A 20,038-nucleotide genomic window follows, 5' to 3' on the forward strand; every position below is an offset into this window, starting at 1 on the left:
CTTGCATGCAGCTTTTACGCAAACCTGCTGCAAAATCAATTTAGATGAATGGGCCAGAGTGCTCAGAAGGCCAAAACTATCTCTCCCCTCAGGTCCATATTCTCTAAACTCTCAAATGGTCAATATTATAAGAGACGGCAAAGAAAATGCTTCAAAGACATTTTGAGGTTCTCACTGAAGAATGACAGCATTGAATTTAGTGACTGAGAGGAACTAGCTACAATCATTCAGAGTGCCAGTAACTTGTCCATTGAGGGCTTTCTTGTAGAACAATGGTAGTATCCCTACCCCTGGGCCAAGAGGCCCGGGTTCAAGACCCACTTGCTCCAGAGGTATGTAATAACATCACTGAACAGGTTGATTGGAAAAAAAGGTTAAATGAAAAAACTTGCCCATTAGTTGCATCATGCTTCCAGTTCTAATACCTTGATAACGAGGCAGAGCAGCAGCTGAGGAAAAAGAAACAAAGGAAGGAAATTCTATGCTCCAACTATATCCTGCCCCATATAGCCAAAGATCAATAGGTTAGGAATCCACCAAACAGCTTGAAGATCCATAGCAGAAATACATGATGCTGAATAGATGTCATCTTCAAATTGTGGGGCATCTGATGACAAATTCAAAATATCTAATATTTTTGCTACTGTACTTTAAAATGTTAATTTCTATATCAATAGTCTCTGAATATTTAATGTATTTTTAATATCACGAACATACTTTTCATGTCAAAATATAAGCAGTGGACAATTCACAAAATGATACCGCAAGTCAATAATTCCAGTGTAACTCATCTTTCAATTAGACATTTTACAGCTTTCTGGAATTAACTTTGAGTTCAATAATTTCAAATTGAATCCAATGATGCCATTTTTTTTTCTGACAGCAGCTGTTGACAATTATTCTGTTGCCAAAATTTAGACCTCCTTGAGACACATTGTTTGTTCCTTCATTTGTTTCATTATCTCCCTCTTTTACATTGCCCAATGATACAATTCTTCATTTAATTTCACCTATCATCTATCCTAACACAGATATTCCCTTGTTTTCCCGCATCTTCCTTCCTTTTTAGTATTTGTACTTCATAAAACCTTTTAGATTACTCCTCTTCAACACACCACTGTGTTACAATGGGTCTGCTGCAATGCTCCAATGAGGTTCAGCACAAGCTGGAAGAACAGCATCTCATTTATCATTTGGAAACCCTGTAGCCTTCAGGTATCAATATCAAGTTCAATTATTTTTAGGGCCTCAACACCTTCATCCAAGTCCTTTACCAACAATTATACCCCTGGCCCTGTTTTCACATGTCATCATATTTTCATCTACTAATGCTCCATAAAATCAGCTTTTCTTTCAGCCCAGCTCAATATTATCCATTCCTTTTTCTGACCATCTGCTATTGTCTCCCTTTGGGCTCCATTTCCACCTATCATTTACTTGCTTATTCTTTTAACACCGCACCATTCCACACCATTTTCAACATATAAACCACCATTTCCTAGCTAAAATCAGTTCTAAAGAAAGGTAATTGGATCTGAAACGTTAACTCTTTCTTTCCACAAATGTTGCCAGAACTGTTGAGTTTCTCCAGCTATTTCTGTTTTTGTTTTAGATTGTTACTTTTCCCAGTTCTGATGAAAGATCATTAACTTGTAATGAATTACAGAAGACATTATGCTCCCTACTCCACTCAGAAAAAAAACGTCAAGACAATTGACTTCTCAACTGACTTTAATATGCTGGAGGCAGGACTTCTGCCTTTAAGGAATAGGAGGTCTTGCCAAGAGGGTTGCCTGCCACCTAGAAGTCAGAAGTTCTCAATGTACCAGTGTAGAAGCAGTGGCCACCGCAGTTATTGCACTTAGAAAATGAGGACTCAACTTTAAAAGTATTTGGATGTCAGTGAGGAGGTGGTGGCTATGGATTCAGAGGCTGAGGCAGAGAAACCTGGGACATGCTGCACCATGGGAGCCCCCCCAATGTGTTCTGGAGACCAGTTAAGGAAACCTGCAGGGCAGGTCCTTTGATTGGCCTTCTCCCATCGTACGTTAAATAGCAGTGTTCATTGTTGTGGTTCTGTTCACCGAGCTGGGAATTTGTGTTACAGACGTTTCGTCCCCTGTCTAGGTGACATCCTCAGTGCTTGGGAGCCTCCTGTGAAGCGCTTCTGTGATCCTTCCTCCGGCATTTATACTGATTTGAATCTGCCGCTTCCGGTTGTCAGTTCCAGCTATTTGCTGCAGTGGCCGGTATATTGGGTCCAGGTCAATGTGCTTGTTTGAATCAGTGGATGAGTGCCATGCTTCTAGGAATTCCCTGGCTGTTCTCTTTTTGGCTTGTCCTATAATAGTAGTGTTGTCCCAGTCAAACTCTTCGCACAAGAGGTGTTCATTGCCCACTTAAGGCCTCAACTGGCCTATTGGAAGGCAGATTGCTTAAATCAACAACAATAGCAGTGTGTAGATAGGTGGCAGGAACTCTGCCTAATGGACAAGCCACACCACTTTCAAATCTACCAACACTGGATTGTTAATGTCAACCCATAAAGCACTGTTTTCTCTGTCTGACCATCTGACAATTTTCAAGATTTTCTACTTTTATATTAAGTTAACTCTGAGTTGTCACTGCAATTTTTTTTTCATTTATTCTTCACTTTTTTCTTCTAAAAAAACTTAGCTAATAACAATAAGAACATATTTACATTGCATTACTCAGATCATTAGAATATTTTCACCAAACGTTTTCACTAACGAATGATTCAGTTTTATTTGTCTTGATAATTACCATGAAGTGCTGCAAGATGCAAAGCAGTTCTCCGCTTGTAATCCAGAACATTAATATCCGCACCATTGCTTCGTAAGCACTGAAGAGAAGTTGTTGCATCATACTTAGCTGCATAATGGAATGGGGTCTGCCATTCTCCATTAGTCCGTGCCTCAATATTTGCTAGAAATAAACAAACAGATGCTGAGAATATGTAAAAAAGATTTGTTTTCTTTTCAACCAAAGTGGAGTTGATAAAATAATCCCACATCAATCAGGCTTTTAAAGTATTGATAGCAAAAGCTACAAGTCCTTGATTGCTTTTTATCTTGTATCATTAAGCATTATGGAATTGACAAAATAGATCTAACAGAATAAAAAGCTATCGATAAAGTAATTCATTTCCCTCTGTGTTTCAACAGACTAATGGATATCTCAATTCTCAGCCAAAACTCAGGATATCAACCAGTCCTGATGAAAAGTCAAGCCTAAAATGTCATTTGTCTAGCTGCTCAGATACTGCCTGACGTGCTCAGTTTTTTTCCAGCACCACACTTTATCGAATCTGACTTCTCCAGCATCTGCAGTCCTCACTATCTCTCAGGAGTCTAAATGATGCCTATCCCAATGATGAAGTGAAAGCTTGCCATACCCTTCTCCTGTGCTAACAAAAGTTGGAGGTGCTGGGAATGAGTGCAGGAATCCTAGAACTAGGTCCCATCTATTATTTTTACCTTGAAAATATCTAGCCAAGAACCTTGAGGTTTGTTCTGCTATGCGTCTAATGCAACCAGCTAATAACAGGAATACTGGGAGCCATGAGTCAAAATGTACATAAAAATTATTAAACCTCCATAAATATATATGATTAATTTTTATAATATGACTGTGCAATACTCCATAGGTTAAGCACCTACTTAATTACATTGTTCAAGAGTGGGAATTTGTTCAAGGCTCAAGTAGGTTCCCACCCTACCTCCTGCAAAAATGCCATCCCGTATTCCCAATTTCTCCACCTCCGCCGGATCTGCTCCCAAGAGGACCAGTTCCACCACAGAACACACCAGATGGCCTCCTTCTTTAGAGACTGCAATTTCCCTTCCCCCATGGTTAAAGATGCCCTCCAACGCATCTCATCCACATTCCGCACCTCCTCCCTCAGACCCCACCCCTCCAACCATAACAAGGACAGAACGCCCCTGGTGCTCACTTTCCACCCGACCAACCTTCGCATAAACCAAATCATCCGCCAACATTTCCGCCATTTCCAAACAGACCCCACTACCAGGGATATATTTCCCTCACCACCCCTTTCCGCCTTCCGCAAAGACCGTTCCCTCTGTGACTACCTGGTCAGGTCCACGCCCCCCTACAACCCACCCTCCCATCCCCTGCCACCGCAGCAATTGCAAAACCTGCACCCACACCTCCTCCCTCACTTCTATCCAAGGCCCTAAAGGAGCCTTCCACATCCATCAAAGTTTTACCTGCACATCCACCAATATCACTTATTGTATCCGTTGCTCCCAATGCGGTCTCTCTACATTGGCGAGACTGGACTCCTCCTAGCAGAGCATTTTAGGGAACATCTCTGGGACACCCGCACCAATCAACCACTCCACCCTGTAGCCCAACATTTCAACTCCCCCTCCCACTCTGCCGAGGACATGGAGGTCCTGGGCCTCTTTCACCACCACTCCCTCACCACCAGACGCCTGGAGGAAGAACGCCTCATCTTCCGCCTCGGAACACTTCAACCCCAGGGCATCAATGTGGACTTCAACAGTTTCCCCATTTCCCTTTCCCCCACCTCACCCCAGTTCCAAACTTCCAGCTCAGCACTGTCCCCATGACTTGTCCTACCTGCCTATCATCTTTTCTATCTATCCACTCCACCCTCCACCCCCGACCTATCAGCTTCATCCTCTCCCCCACTCACCTATTGTACTCTATGTTACTTTCTCCCCACCCCCACCTTCCTCTCACTTATCTCTCCACCCTTCAGGCTCTCTGCCTGTATTCCTGATGAAGGGCTTTTGCCCGAAACATCAATTTTACTGCTCCTCGGATGCTGCCTGACCTGCTGTGTTCTTCCAGCACCACTAATCCAGAATCTGGTTTCCAGCATCTGCAGTCATTGTTTTTACCTGTATGATTACCCTCAGACTATTAGCAATCTACCCAAAAGTGATTATTCACCTCATAAAGGTCCTCTGATATTAGTATTAAATACTACCTAGATGGTAAATTTTGTAACCTCAGTCACTTCCATGCCAGAACTAAAGTGGCCATCGTAGACTTTCATGATCTATTGTTTGAGGATGTCTTCAGTTATGTTGCCTACTCTGTCAGATTTTCAAGCCGCTATCGATCTCTTCAATACTGCATGCAAGGAACTAGTGCAAGTCTATGAATACTATCAAAAGAAAAACTCAAATATCAATCCTCATCTGGTCAGCCAAACATTCAATTTCTCATATATGTTAAAGGACAGACTCCGGAATACACTGAGTACCTCCCATATCTTGGCAACCACCGCACTCAAAAGGGACCAATGGTGAGGAGAATCATCACCAGATCAGATACGCCAACTCAATCTTCCATAAACTATGGCAGCAAGCATTTGACAACTAAGTCCTTCACAAATTAAATAAGAATATTTAAAAGATATTTGGTTATGTACATGAATTGGAAAGGTTTGGAGGGATATGGGCCAAACACAGACAAATGGGACAAGTTTAGTTTGGGAACACAGTCAGTGTGGACTAGTTGGATAAAATCCAAGGGTCTGTTTCCCTGCTGTATGACTCCATGATTCTATACGTTTTAGTGTTCAGAGCAATTGTCATCAACAGTCTCTGGTACGACAATGAGACCTGGACCACTAGTAAGAGTACCAGCCTATGAGTAAGAGAACTCATAGGCTGGTATCCAAGAGAGTACACATGCTGGAAAGTCCACCTGCATCTGGTTTGGAACAGTTAAATTATTTAGCAACATCCAAACCATAACCAATCAAAATAAACGTCTGATTAAATGGTCACCCAGTTTTAATGGAGGTCAATATCAGCACAGCCATTTCAGTGATGGCAAAACAAGTCTTTAACAAAATTCATTCTAGACTCCATCCCTTAAGTTTGCATAAGACCTCAGCTAGACTGAGAACCTATACTGGGAACCTTTACAGATTAAGTGTATAACTTTGGTTCTGATTTCTAATTAGAAGCAGTTGGTCCAGTTACTTCTGATTGTAGTAAAAGGTTAGGGCCCAAACTCCAAACTTGATGGGGCAAAACTGGTTGAAAAAGATTCACCCAGATTGGCTCAACAGCTTTAGTTTAGAAAATGAGTGAAGTCCTAATTAAAAACCCAGAGGTTTTTCAGCAAGGTCCAGGGACTATCAAAGGAGCCAAGGCCACCTTGCATGTTGACCAGGAAGCAATTCCATGAATCTGGAAGGCCCGTCCAGTGCCATTTGCCGTATGGGAAAAGGGAGAGGCAGAAATAAGAAGGCTGGAATGCGAAGGAATCATTTTGCAGAAAGGGCAGCATCGGATGTATGAACTGTGAAGCCTGACGGGTTTGCCTTTGTGGGCATTTTAAACAAACAGTAAACTGCTTTTCGCAGCTGGATAAATACCCAATCCCTTGCATAGAGGATGTATACACAAAGGTGGGAGGGGGCTGTCCATCACAAATCTGAACACGAGCCATGTATGCTTGCAACTGCAGTTTGATGAGGATTCCCAGAAGTACGCTTCAAATATTACCTTTGAGGATTCATATCAATATATGAGACTTCCATCTGGGGTATCATCAGCCCTTGCAATTTTTCAGACCATGATGGAGAACATTTTATAAGATTGCCATTTATCTAGATGAAGTGCAAATAACAGGGAAGACCAATAAGGAGCACTTGGAGAACTTGGACATAGTCCTGAGTTGTTTTTCCCAGGCAGCTGTATGCCACAGAAGGAAAAATGTGTGCCAAGCACCCCAAGTGACATAAATTTATAATAATGGATAAAAAGCCCCTTGCTAGATCTATTTAAAAAGGTCAAGGCAGTGCTGCCCCTAGCTTCAGGCCAAATTAGCAGTGGGCTCTAATATTAAGTGTGCATAATTACAAATTAGAACACCATCGCGGAGGCCAAGTAGTGAATGCAGATGCATTGTGCCACCTCCCGCTGGCAGATACTTGACCAATAGTACTGCTACTGGAACAGTCCTGAATGATTTTAAATTTTCTAGGTACACTTCCATTCACATGTCTGATAATATCAGAGTTTGGATGCAGAAAGATCCAAAATTGAATCCAAAGCTGGCAAAACTGAAACAGCTGGTGGCAAAGGGGAAATCAAAGGGCTGTCACAACCAGAACTGAAACCTTTTTAGACCCGGAGAGACCAGATCATAGAAGTGGATGGCATATTATTATGGGGAGCAAAAGTGACTGTCCCCAGCAAAGTTCACTACTAGATACTGGGTGAACTCTGTTAGGGTCATCCAGGGATGTCCAAATTAAAAATGTGAGCAAGAAGTTATATTTGGTAGCCAGGGTTGGATGCAAACATAGCTGTGTTGATGGGACAGTGCCCAGAGTGCCAACAAAGACAAAAATTATTACCAGCTCCTTCACATTTGTGGAAATGACCAGGTAAATGCTGGACTCAATTATATGTCAACTACGCAAGTCCTTACATGGGCTCAATGTTCTTAGCCATTGTGGATGCCCATTCGAAGACACTAGACATGCATAGAGTTGATTCATCAAACACGTAGACGACGATAGAAAACCTGCGCATATCTTTTGCAATATCCTTTCGGACACCAGAAAGTGTTGGTCACAGGTAACGGCCATTTTTTACCAGCAGGAAATTTGAGCATTTCCTAAAGTCAATTGGCATTTGATATACAAGGACAGCTCTATACCATCCACTTTTCAATAGTCTGGCAGAAAGAGCAGTTCAAACTTTGAACGCAGGCTAAAAGAAATAGCCGACAGATTCACTCGATAACAAACTGCCCTGGTTCCCATTCAATTACAGGACCACCCCTATGCAATTCCAGGGGTAGCTCCAGCACAGTTGTAATTAGGGAGAAGACACTTCACCAGGTTAAATTTGATCTTCCCGGGCCTGGGATGGGGGGGGGGGGGGGGGAGGGTGAAATAGAATCATGAACACAAATGCATGTCACAAGACCCCACTAAGTTTATTTCAGGTGACAAAGTTTGATGTAGGAACTATGAGAATGGCCCTGCATGGGTAAGAATCTTCAAAATGGAGCAGGTTGGTGATTCAATACGGCTGTTTGAAATTCTTCATTTCTTTTCAAAATTAATTTGATAATTCAGACTCCATGTTCAGCTTCTCCATTAAACTGAGGATATATTGACAGACTTGTGATACTTTGGAATCCAATAACTTCTGCAAAATACTTGAAGTATCAATTTGCAAAACATGGCCTGTTGTCAGGAACAACCACATGTTGAATTCCTTGAGTAGCAAAAATCTCTTTCAATGTTATCATGACTGTTTCTATAATCAAATTATACACTTTCTATAATCTACCTTGAAATATAGTTGTTAATCAAATATCACTTACCGTTGAATACAAACAGATCCATTCACATGACTTGTTTACAAATTTATTTGATATGTATAGTTGTCTATGTTCTGACCAGTATGATGTCTACATTTGGCTATTGGAAATAATTTCTTCAATATAATTGAAATTATATGAAATTATTTGATATTCTGGACCACCACATTGATGACATTGCCCTAGCTTACCATTTGGTAATGCCCATCAGACCTTGATAGTTTTCTGAGTGAAGTTGGAACAACTCATCTCTCATTATAGACTGATACATCACCAAAGGTGAAGTGTTTTCTATGTTAAAAATAAAGGTTCACAATTATACCATCAGATCATTGGTCTGGCCAAACCTGGATGCAATATTAATAATCTTTGATGCACCTTTTTTTTCCTGAATATATTCCTGTTTGAGTTTATTTTGACTTGCTGGCCATTGTGCCAAATAGTCTAGGTGTATGACTCAATTTGTTCAACCAAGTCATCTGCTCATTGTTTGAGACTATCAGCAGATACTCTGAAAGGTGCATCTACTGTTACATGCAATTTATCTTCAAAATAGGTAGTTTCATAAACTTAACCTCATAAATTTCAATCAAAATCTTTGCATTCTTGGAGGCATTGATGCAAGTTCTTTCTTATCAAGCATGTATATGAAGAGTTTGTGGTCTGTTGCAATAACTATTTTCAGATCAATGGTGTAGTCTGAGAATTGCTTGCAAGCCAACGTAGCTGGGATTGCTAAGTTTTCTATAACAGTGAATCTTATCTCTGTGTCTGTTGGTGCTCAGGATGCATAATAAGCTGGCCTTGGACACTATCTGGTTGTTCCTGAAAAAGTACTACACCAAAATCTGTAGCTAAAATGTCTGCTACTAATATCGTCAGTAACAAAAAAATTGTAATGTGTCAAAATTTCTATGGAAATCGGCATTTTTCTACTGTTCTAAAATGACTTGCCTTGATAAGCAGCAGATGCTTGTGCCTTCTTTAAGAATTTTCCCAAAGGTTCAATGATGATTGTAAAATTGAGGAAGGATTTTGCCACCTGATTGACCATTCCCAGAAATGTTTGAAGGCCCTGGACCGAATTGCGGTTTGGAATTTTGTAATGGTTTTTGCCTCTTCTGAGACTGCATAATGCATTTTTATTAGTGATAAGGTGACCCAAGAAAACAAATGGATACTTTGGAGAATTTACCTTCATTTTTAAGTATCAGGCCTTCTCCCTGAAAACAAGTTAAAACTACTTTCACATGATCTTTATCTGATTTTCCATTGATTAAAGTGTCACCCATGTGGCAGACAATTTCATTAAATCCATAAGTTATATTCAGCACTGCCATTTGGGAGTTCTCCGCTGTTGATACAATGTCAAATGAAAAGCAATTAAAACAAAATCTTACAATTAGTAGCACTGATTGTTCATCTAATGGAACCTGCTAAAAGTTGTTATTCCTAATAGGTTTTGTGAATATTTTGCTCTCGGAATAACTTTGCTAAATTTTCATCTGCTGTAGAAATACGATGTATCTTGCTACCGCCTTATTGAGTTGTGTTGATCAACACAAATATTAATAGTACCATTGCGTTTGGGCACAGGGACTATCCCAGACAAAACTGGAGTGCCGCATTCTGACAGATATTATCCCATTCAGACCCATATACATGAACAGTTGAGTAGTTTCATTCTTAACAGTTTGTTTGGTAGTAAACCTCATGTTCCTTGAAGGAAAAAGAAAGAAAATGTGCCTGTGTGTTGAAGAAAAATGGAATAATTTTAAAAAGTCTTCTGAACCTTTGCTATTGCCAGAATCTCTCAATCTTGAACTGGAATGATAGCTTGATTAGGTTAAATTGAGTTTTAAAGTCATGGAAAAGATTGTGAAAAAAGATCAATTTAGTCAGTTTGATTCATCTTAATTTACAATTAAATTTTTTTGCAATCTTTTTCTTGGCTCTGCCCACATCACTCTAAGACATTGAGGTAATTGTGTGAGGCATTCTATTTTAATCTTAAAAACTGTGCATATATGGGAGTCCAGTATTCCTGCAGACTATCAATGGTAACCCTAGCTTTAAAGAGTACAAACATAAACCTGATTTTGGAGAACATGAAATTGTACGACTTATACAGTTAATGATAAGGCCTTGGGAGTGTTTTCAAACAAAAAGACCTCTTTGTGCAGGCGCATAGTTCCTTAAAAGTAGAGTCACAGACAGGACAGTGAAGAAGGCGTTTGGCATGCTTGCCATCATTGGTCAAAACATTGAGTACAGGCGCTTGAATGTTATGTTGCAGCTGTACAGGGCTTTGATGAAGCCACTTTTAGGATACTGCGTGTAATTTTGGTCTCCCTTCTATAAGCAGGATGTTGTTAAACTTGAACAGGTGCAGAAAAGATTTACAAGGATGTTTCCAGGACTGGATGGTTTGAGTTATACGGAGAGGCTGGGGATTTTTTAGTTGGAGCACGGAGGCTGAGGGGTGACCTTATAGAGGTTTATAAAATCATGAGGGGACATGTATGGGATGAATAGCCAAGGCCTTTTTCCTAAGGTGGTTAAGTCCAAAACTAGGGCATAGGTTCAAGGTGAGAGGGGAAAGATTTAAAAAGGGATCATTTTTCCAACTGAGGGATGGTATGAATATGAAATAAGCTGCTAGAGGAAGTGGTGGAGACAGGTGTAATTACAACATTTAAAAGGCATCTGGATAGATAGATGAATAGGAAGTGTTCCGTGGGATATGGGTCAAAGGTTGGCAAATGGGACTAGGTCAGATTGGGATGTCTGGTTAGTACGAGTTTGACCGAAGGATCTGTTTCTGTGCAGTACAGTTGTGTGACTCTATTATAAGAGCTGGTTGCATATTGGTGGTTTCACTTGCTTGAGTTATTTTTATTCATTTGTGGGACATTAGCATCACTGACTGGCCAGCATTTATTGCCCCTTCTTAGTTGCCCTTGAGAAGGTGGTAATGAGCTGCCTTTTTAAATGGCTGCAGTCCATGTGCTGTAGTTTGACAATGGGAGAGTTAGGTTGACAATTAGGGAGGGAATTCCAGGAGTTTGACCATATAACAGTGAAGGAATGGCAATATATTTCCAAGTCAGTGTGGTGTGTGGCTTGGAGAAGCATTTGAATTTCAAAGATTGGATCTTCAGCAGTAGTGAAATTTGCAGAATTTGGTGAACAATTATTTTCACAAGTAGCTTTTTCATTGGGCACGGATTTTAGAGATTGAGAACAAGGAAGGAGAGAGGGAGAGTAAATTTTACAGGTTTTGTTTTTATGCATCCATATTCTTTCTTCTCCCTCTGCCCTGCCAAGCAAGCAATTGAAATATCATTCATTTGAATATTGCCAAACCTATCCTCATTATCTTTCCAAGCAGTATATTCAGGAAGAATCTTTCTAGTCTCAATATAGATATGAATTGCTTGACGCTGACTTAATTTCTGGCAATTTTTATGCAGATTGGGAAATTGCAAAACTCAATTTCTGATGCATTGATGGATTTTTGCATTCACTTGTAGCTCATGGTATCATTACTTGGGCCAGCATTTGTTGCCTGTCCCTAATTACCCTTAAGAAGGTAGTGGTGAACTGCCTTGTTGTCTGTCAAGTTCATTGGGTATCTGTTCTTTTTGAATACAGTGTATAGGTGATTTTCCCTTGCTCTGCGGAGTTCCTTGGTGCTGCAATGTGTGGTGGCTCGTTGGAATAGTGTTCTGATGCAGTTTCATTTGTGGATGTTGGGGTGATTGCTTCTGCAGTTCAATATTTAGTCCGTATGTGTTGTTTTGCTGTAGACGCTGGTTTGAAGTTCCCCATTGGATGTTCACTGTACTGTGACATCTAGGAATGGCAAACTGCCAAACTGGCAAACCACACACTGCAGAACAGAGGAACTACGCAGAGGAAAATCACCTATACAGTGTATTCAAAAAGAATGGGTAGCTAATGAACTCAATACGTAGATTTCTCAGCAACAAATCCAAATGAGCAGACAAAATACGTCCAGAAACCCTAGCCACTCTCCCAACATCAAAGACAACTCAGAAATGACTGCCAGACTATTCAGACTCATTGGCATCATGGTAGCCCACAAACCCACCAACACATTAAAACAGCAGCTAATGAACTTGAAAGAGCCTATACAGACAACAAACAAAACTAATATCATTTACAAAATACCGTGCAAGGACTTTAAAAACACTATATTGGATAAACAGGCAGAAAACTAGCCACCAGGATACGTGAACATCAACTAACCACAAAACAACATGACTCTCTCTCACTAATATCCTTACATACAAATGAAGAAGGACACCACTTCAACACATCCATCCTAGGACAAGCCAAACAGAGACACACATGAGAATTCCTACAAGCATGGCATTCCAACTGGAACTCTATCAACAAACCCATTGACTTGGACCTGATTTACCAGCTCCTGAGAAAAAGAACAGGAAATGACATCACCAACCCAAAGAAACCCAAACATATAAATAGAAAGCAGGAATCATCAGCATTGCTTCGTCCGGAGGCTCACTGAAGATGTTACCTAGTATGGTGATGAAACATCCGAACATAAACCTTCCAGCTCAGCGAGCAAACCCATATCCAAGACCTCAACATGAGCTACAACTCTTCTTAAAACTGGCTAACTATGTGGTCTCCTCTACATTGGGGAACGAAGGATAGACTAGGTGACTGTTTCGTAGAACACCTACATTCTGTCATAAAAAAGACCTTGAGTTTCCATTACTTGCCATTCAACACATCACTGTTCTCTGGCCAACATCCCTGTCTCAGGCTTGCCACGTGCTCCAATCAACCTTAGCTCAAACTGGAAGAACAGCACCTCATTTTCGCTTGGGAATGCTGCAACCTTCTGGACTTAGTATTGAGTTCGACAATTGTGTAGCTTGAGCACCTTTCTCCATGCTTTCCCTCACCCCACACACCAAGCGTTGTCATTCCTGGGGCTGCTATCACACACTACACATTGTCAGCCACTAATTGTCCCCATTAGCAGCTATTAATCCCCTCAGACTGACCTTTAACCACTCTTTTATCTGTCCAACCATTTTTTATTTCTCTTTGGGCTCCATCTCCACCTACTATTTCCTCTCCACCCTCCCTCCAACCCCATCCTCCCCCCAAACCCTCCTTTTCCTAACTACCATCAGTTCTGAGGCAGGGTCACATTAATTCTGATTTCTCTCCAAAGATACAGCCAGACCTGCTGAGACTTTCTAGCAACTTCTGTTTTTGTTTCAGATTTCCAGCATCTGCAGTTCAATTGGTTTTTGAGTTTTATTGAAGCTGAACTCATCCAGGCAAGTGGAGAGTATTCCATCAAACTCTTCAGTTGTATCTTGTAGATGATGTACAGGCTTTGAGGAATCAGGAGGTGAGTTGTGAGTGAGTGAGGCCCCTTTCAGTTGTGGCTGACCATGGGTTGAGTTACTTGCTATAGAATTCCTATTCTCTGACCTGCTTTGTAGCCTCATTATTCATATAGCTTATCTATGTTAGTTTATGGTCAATGGTAACCCCCAGGATGTTGATAGTTGGGTATTCAGTAATCGTAACACATTGAATGTCAACGATCAATTGTTAGATTGTCTCTTATTAGAGATGGTCATTGCCTTGCATTTGTGTGGTGCAAATGTTACTTGCCACTTGCCAAGCCAAGCCTGGACATTGTTCAGATCTTGTTGGATTTGAACATGGAGTGCTTCAGTATTTGAGGAGTCACGAATGGTGCTGAACATTATGTAATCATCAGCAAACATTCCCACCTCTGATCTTATGATGGATGGACGGTCATTGATGAAGCAGCTGAAGATGTTTGGACCCTAGGACACTACTCTGACGAGCTCTTGTAAAAATATCCTGGAGCTGAGATGACTGAATGCCAACAGTCACAACCTTTTTCCTATGTGCCAGATTTGACTCCAACTAGAGCAAAGTTTGCCCTGATTCTCATTGATTCCAGTTTTGCCAGGGCTCCTTGATGCCACACTTGATCAAATGCTGACTTGATGTCAAGGGCTCTCACTCTGAGCTCACCTCTTGTATGACACAAATGTTAATTTGTATTTATCAGCCCAAGTCTGATGGTGTCCAGGATTTGCTAAGTATGGACATGGATGGCTTCAATATCTGAGAAATGAACACTGCAATAATCAGTGTCTGATTATTGACCTTATAATGGAGGGTTGACCATTGATGATGGGAGCCAAAGATGGCCTAGGACCAATGGTCGACCCTCTATTATAAGGTGGGATGTGGGGATGTTCCTACAGTGATGTTTTGGGACTAAGATGACTGTCCTCCAACAGTAACAATAATCTTCATTTGTGCTATTTTTGACTTCAAACAGCAGAAAGTTATTCCTGATTCCCATTGACTCTAGTTTATCTTGTGCTCCTGTGTGCCATAGATAGACAAATGCTGCCTTGATATCACTTTCATACCACCATTGGAGTTCAGTTCGTTTATGAACATTTGGAGGAGCCTGGAATGAGATGAGGAGCTGAATGGCCGTGGAGGAACACAGAATATCAATAAGCAGATTATTCCTTTGCTTGATAGCACTATTCACATTCCCTTCCATTACTTTGCCGATGATGAAGAGTAGACTCATGGTTGGTAATTAGAGGTGTTGAATTTGTTTTGCTTTTGTACGCAGGACATACTGGCATAATTTTCCATTTTGTCATGTAGAAGTCAGTGTTGTAACTGTATTGGATTAGTCAGAGATACTAGCCTCCACAAGTTCAAATCTCACTATAGAAACTGATGTAATTTAATAAAGCCCAGAATTAAAAGCTAAGATCAGTAAAAGTGATGAAGAAGCTATCATTGATTGTTATAAAAACCAAACTGGTAAACAAACATCCTTCAGAGCAGAACATCTGCCATTCTTGACTGGCCCAAATGCAACATCTGACCCACAGCAATGCAGTTGACTTTTCAATGCCCTCTGATATGGTCTTGTAAAAATGTCAGTTCAAGATGCCTATGTGCCATCAAAGAATTTTTTAAAATGAACAGAAGCAATTTCAAGAATCAGGTAGGTACTTTTTGCAGGATGAACTTCAGGTGCACATTAACCAGTATTAAAATTGCAAAGTGTAAAGCAGTAATATAGTAGGTACACCTTCATTTTCTCAGTACCTTTATAGAGAATAGGAACAGGATGAACAGGAATTCTACAATGATGCCAAGAAAACAAGGCATATTTACTGTACCAGACCACAAAAATTCCATCAATCTATTTCTACAGAACATGATGAACTTTAATACATAAAATATCTTTGCAGCTTCAGATTTACTGGTGAGGTTGTTGTATGCTTCATAGTAAGAAGTGCATGTACTGAACTTGTCTTTTCTCCATTTCATTCCAGGGATACAGGGCAGACAACAATTACATTAGTCGATTTACCATATATCATTGTATAAAGTGAGTAACTCATGACTTACTTGCCAATGCAAATTATAATAAGGTAAGATTATAACAAATTTATTTCTCACAGTAAGTTTCATCAGATCATAGAATACCAATTTGATCAAGTTCTTTGAACAAATCAACCCAAATTAGTAGTTCAAGGGGACCAAGTAAACATCAGTTTCTTAGATTTCCGAGAGTTTTAATATTTTACTACAAGAAAAACTGGGAGAAACTTAAGTTTAAGTTTCAGGGACAGGAGTAGAAATGGAATCTGAAACAAATACAGAGAATGAAGGAAGAACTTGCAAGTCTGACAGTACTGGTGTCTTTTTCAGATTTCCAGTATTTTGCTTTTATTTATGGAGAAAGAAACTGGATTTTAAAACATGGTGATAAAGCCAGAATTTAAGGCTTGTTTTAAAACAGGATAAGATGTAAAAAAATCCACATATCTCTCCTATTTCACATTATTAAGGATATCCCAAAGTGCTTTACAATTACATTGAAATGCTTTAGACAGATAAGAAATATCATTGTGTAGGACACAGAGCCAATTTTCACATTGTAAAACTTCACAAATAATAATTAGATAATGTCCAGATAATCTATTTTAGCGATATCGGTTGAGTGATAATTTTTTTAAAGATATTGGAAATCTTTCTTCAAAATATTTTCATGGGATATGTGACGATGCTGTAACTTTAAAAAGGTTACTTTGTCCTTGTTTTGTTTTGAAGAGAGGTCATAAAGGCAGGGGTATCGAAGAGTCTAGTTTAACAATGGAAGGTAGGTTGCCAATTCTCCCAGTCCAAGTTTTTCTAGTTTGTTTTAGCTGAAGCATTCACAAGATGTGTGATTCCAGAAGAGCTGCAAGCTTCAGTAAAGAATTCCTCTAACTTTCTCTCTGGATGTTGTTCCCTCCTGCCGGTAAGAATTTACCTTTCTGCCAAGGGATGTATTTATGGGTTATTACTATATAAGAACAGTTAGTTAGTAATAGTGGCTATGTCGGGTCAGTTAAGTTTTACAATAGTTAAATTGTTCTAAATTCCTCTTTTGTTCGTGTTTCAACTACAGTGTTTAATAAGTTCTGTTTTGCTGAATGCTGAGTTGTTTGACCAGTTGCATCATACCTAGGACACCTACAGCTGCCTTTAAAATAGAGTTAAAAATCATTCAACACCAGGTTATAGTCCAACAGGTCTATTTGGAAGCACTAGCTTTCGGAGCGCTGCACCTGATGAAGGAGCAACACTCCAAAAGCTAGTGCTTCCAAATAGACCTGTTGGATTATAACCTGGTGGTGTGTGATTTTTAACACCGGCTCCTCCACATCATGGCCTTTAAAATAAGAATAGTTAGGGTCTAGGTTACCTTCTTAAAATATTTTAGGGGCGTTTGGCCTGGTCCAAACCAGATATACACATTCACCTGAAAGGGCAAGCATGGGGTCGGATTTTCATGCCTCCATCTATGTCAGAATGAAAGATAGTGGAATTAAAACATGGTCCCAATTCCAGGAGTTAAATCCCCAATAGGATATTTATGGTCCTGGAATAAAGGTGTGGATAGCGAACCTGTTTGCATGAATCCTGGACTGAACTAAGTCAATTTTAGGGGTTGCCATATTAGACTTCACTCCAATAATTTCCTCGAGTTGGTAAAAGAGGTGCATCACAAAACATTCATAAAAGTAGTGAACCATGATAGAAAATCCATAATTAAACTACATTTGCCAAAGTGACTATTGATTTTGGTACAACTGATTGTTTCCAGAGGATTCCCCACCGCAAGCTTAAGTTGACTGGCCTACAATTACTGGGCTTATCCTTGCACTGTTTTATGACTAAGGATATAACATATGCAATTCTCCAGCCTTTTGGCATTATGCGAAAGAAGACTTAAAAATTGTGGCCAGTCCCTCAGCAATTTCCAATTTTACTTTCCTCAGTATCTTCAGGTATATGCATTTTAATTACAGGCAACCTATCTAATAAAGCCTCAAGTTTAAACTCCACCAGTGTCTGAATTACCACCTCCCCTTTCTCTCTGGCTTAAGTAGCATTTTCTTCCTTGGTAAAGACAGATGCAAAGTATTCATTTAGTACTTCTGTTATGCCTCTCTGAATTAATCCCACTTTTGGTCCATATTCAGCCTTATTCCTCCTTTTGTCATACACATACTCTGTAAATGCCTATAGAAGACTTTGGAATTCCCTTTTATATTGGTTGTCAGCCCTTTTTGCTTCTCTGATTTTTCACTTACAATCTGAATCTTCTATATTCTGCCTAATTCTGAACTGTGTTTTTTTCCCTGACATCTATCCTAAACACATTTTTCCCTCTTAATTTTACTCATTTCTGTCATCCAGGGATCTCTAGCTTTATTTCTGTACCTTTCCCTTTTGAGGGAGTATATGATGACTACATCCTAAGTGACTCTTCTTAAAAGTTTGTCTATTGTTCAGTAACTATTTTTCCCTCCAATCTCTTGTCTTCATATTATGTTCCTTACCTGAAGCCATAGAGATTCTTTCCTTGACCTAGCCGAGACATCCTCTTTCTCCAGCAAAAAAACATACTTCTTCATACTTTTTCCCTTTTCCTATCTTTGTAGTGTTGTGCAAAAATCCCCATCATCTAAAATACTGGACTTTCCTAATTTCTAAAATACTGAACAAAATCCTGAGCTCAGGCTGCAACAAATACACACAGAGCCAGAATGATTTCTGTCTGGGACTACTGTTCACCAATTTGCACCTCCACTCTAACAGAACAATCAACTAAACCCAAAACTCTGGACTTACACTTTGGGCTACCCAGTACAGAATACAGCTAGTATGGTGCCTCAGAGATACTGGACATTCAACTTCAATAAATATTCATTCAGAGAGATATCGGTCACTCAACCTTAATCAAAATATTTTTACACATACTTGTTAACTATTGGGAAGCCAATTGACTTCAGCAGTAACACAATGGCAAGCGCAGATTTGGCGTAAAGATAAGAAATCCACAATTAGTATAATTGTAAGCCCCGATCTCATCCAAAAGAGCTGTCTCTCCAAGAGCTATCCCCACAGCTATCTCCAAAACAGGGATCCCAAACAGCTATCCCCCTGACAACCAGCCCCACAGTTATCTCCAGAAGAAGGATCCTGAACAGCTATATCCCCAAGAGCGATCCTCTGGCTGCTGTCTCTAGGAAGCAATCCAAACAGCGATCATCAGAAGAATTCCAACAGCTAATTCCAGTGCCTACTTGAAAGAGCTATCTCTGGAAGGGAGATCTCAACAGCAATTCCAAAACCTACTGATACAGGCCTGTTCGGCATCAGGGGAATCAACAGCAACCGACCACAATCAACAAACGTAACAACAGTCAATCTCCAAAACTCACCGACCCGACTGACACCACAAGGCCTCAGACAGATCTTGAGGTGAAAATAGGTTCATAGAACTACCACAAAGTAAGAAAAACCAAGTACTTACCCAATAAATCCAAAACATTATCAACCGCATCAGTGGACTCAACCCAGACTGAAGGCCTACACCGTCCAAAGTCTTCATCAAGGCACCAGGTACGGCAAGCGGGAACAGCCACCTGTACTTCAAAATCATGTTTTTCCCCAGTGGTGAGCTTAAACTCCTGAGACTCCAAAGTTTCCAACCGAGCTAGCAGGGAAGGGAAGGTGGGTGGTGACAGTGCAAGGATCACAAGGGTAGCAAGCCTGATTAAAGATTGTGATTGAAATTACTGTTTAGCTTCTAATAGTGTTTAACCTGTTTAATTTAATAGTGTATTTAATTACTGTCCTCTGTATAGCTGCTTGTGGCTACTTCACTGTTTATTACATTTGACTTTATTTCTTGTATTTTACTTGCCTTTTGTATATAACAAATGCAAGAGATTCTTTTGCCCTGAAACACCTATCTACTGCCTTCTTCATTTCACACTCCTAAATAAGTTCAGTATCAGAACCAGGAATCTGGGGGTGATTTGAACCAGCTAAAAAATTAGCAAATTACTGAATGCAAACCAGAACTCCTTTCCCAAAAATCCTTTATCCAGAAATATCTAACAGTCAGACCTGTCCTTCTTTGATCCAAGTCACTACTATTGGTACAACATTGTATTTCTAAATGACAACTCACAGCTGTAACTCACCAATCATATTTATCACACACTGTACATTCAAATACATGCAT

The 20,038-nt window shown here is 40.0% G+C and overlaps 1 protein-coding gene across 1 annotated transcript in view; it reads right to left on the reverse strand.

Moving 5' to 3' along the window:
• Positions 1–2,764: 2,764 nt before the first annotated feature.
• LOC148150145 (ankyrin repeat domain-containing protein 16-like) overlaps positions 2,765–20,038 on the reverse strand; it is a 31,135-nt gene continuing 13,861 nt past the window's right edge. Inside the window, exon 3 of the mRNA XM_087985867.1 lies at positions 2,765–2,946. Within this exon, the coding sequence (XP_087841993.1) occupies positions 2,765–2,946 (182 nt within the window). The remainder of the gene's footprint in view (positions 2,947–20,038) is intronic.

This window comes from Chiloscyllium plagiosum, unplaced genomic scaffold (assembly GCF_037043375.1).
Source record: "Chiloscyllium plagiosum isolate Xiang-an unplaced genomic scaffold, Cpla_swu_hap1 HiC_scaffold_4, whole genome shotgun sequence".
Classification (NCBI taxonomy): Eukaryota; Metazoa; Chordata; class Chondrichthyes; order Orectolobiformes; family Hemiscylliidae; genus Chiloscyllium; species Chiloscyllium plagiosum.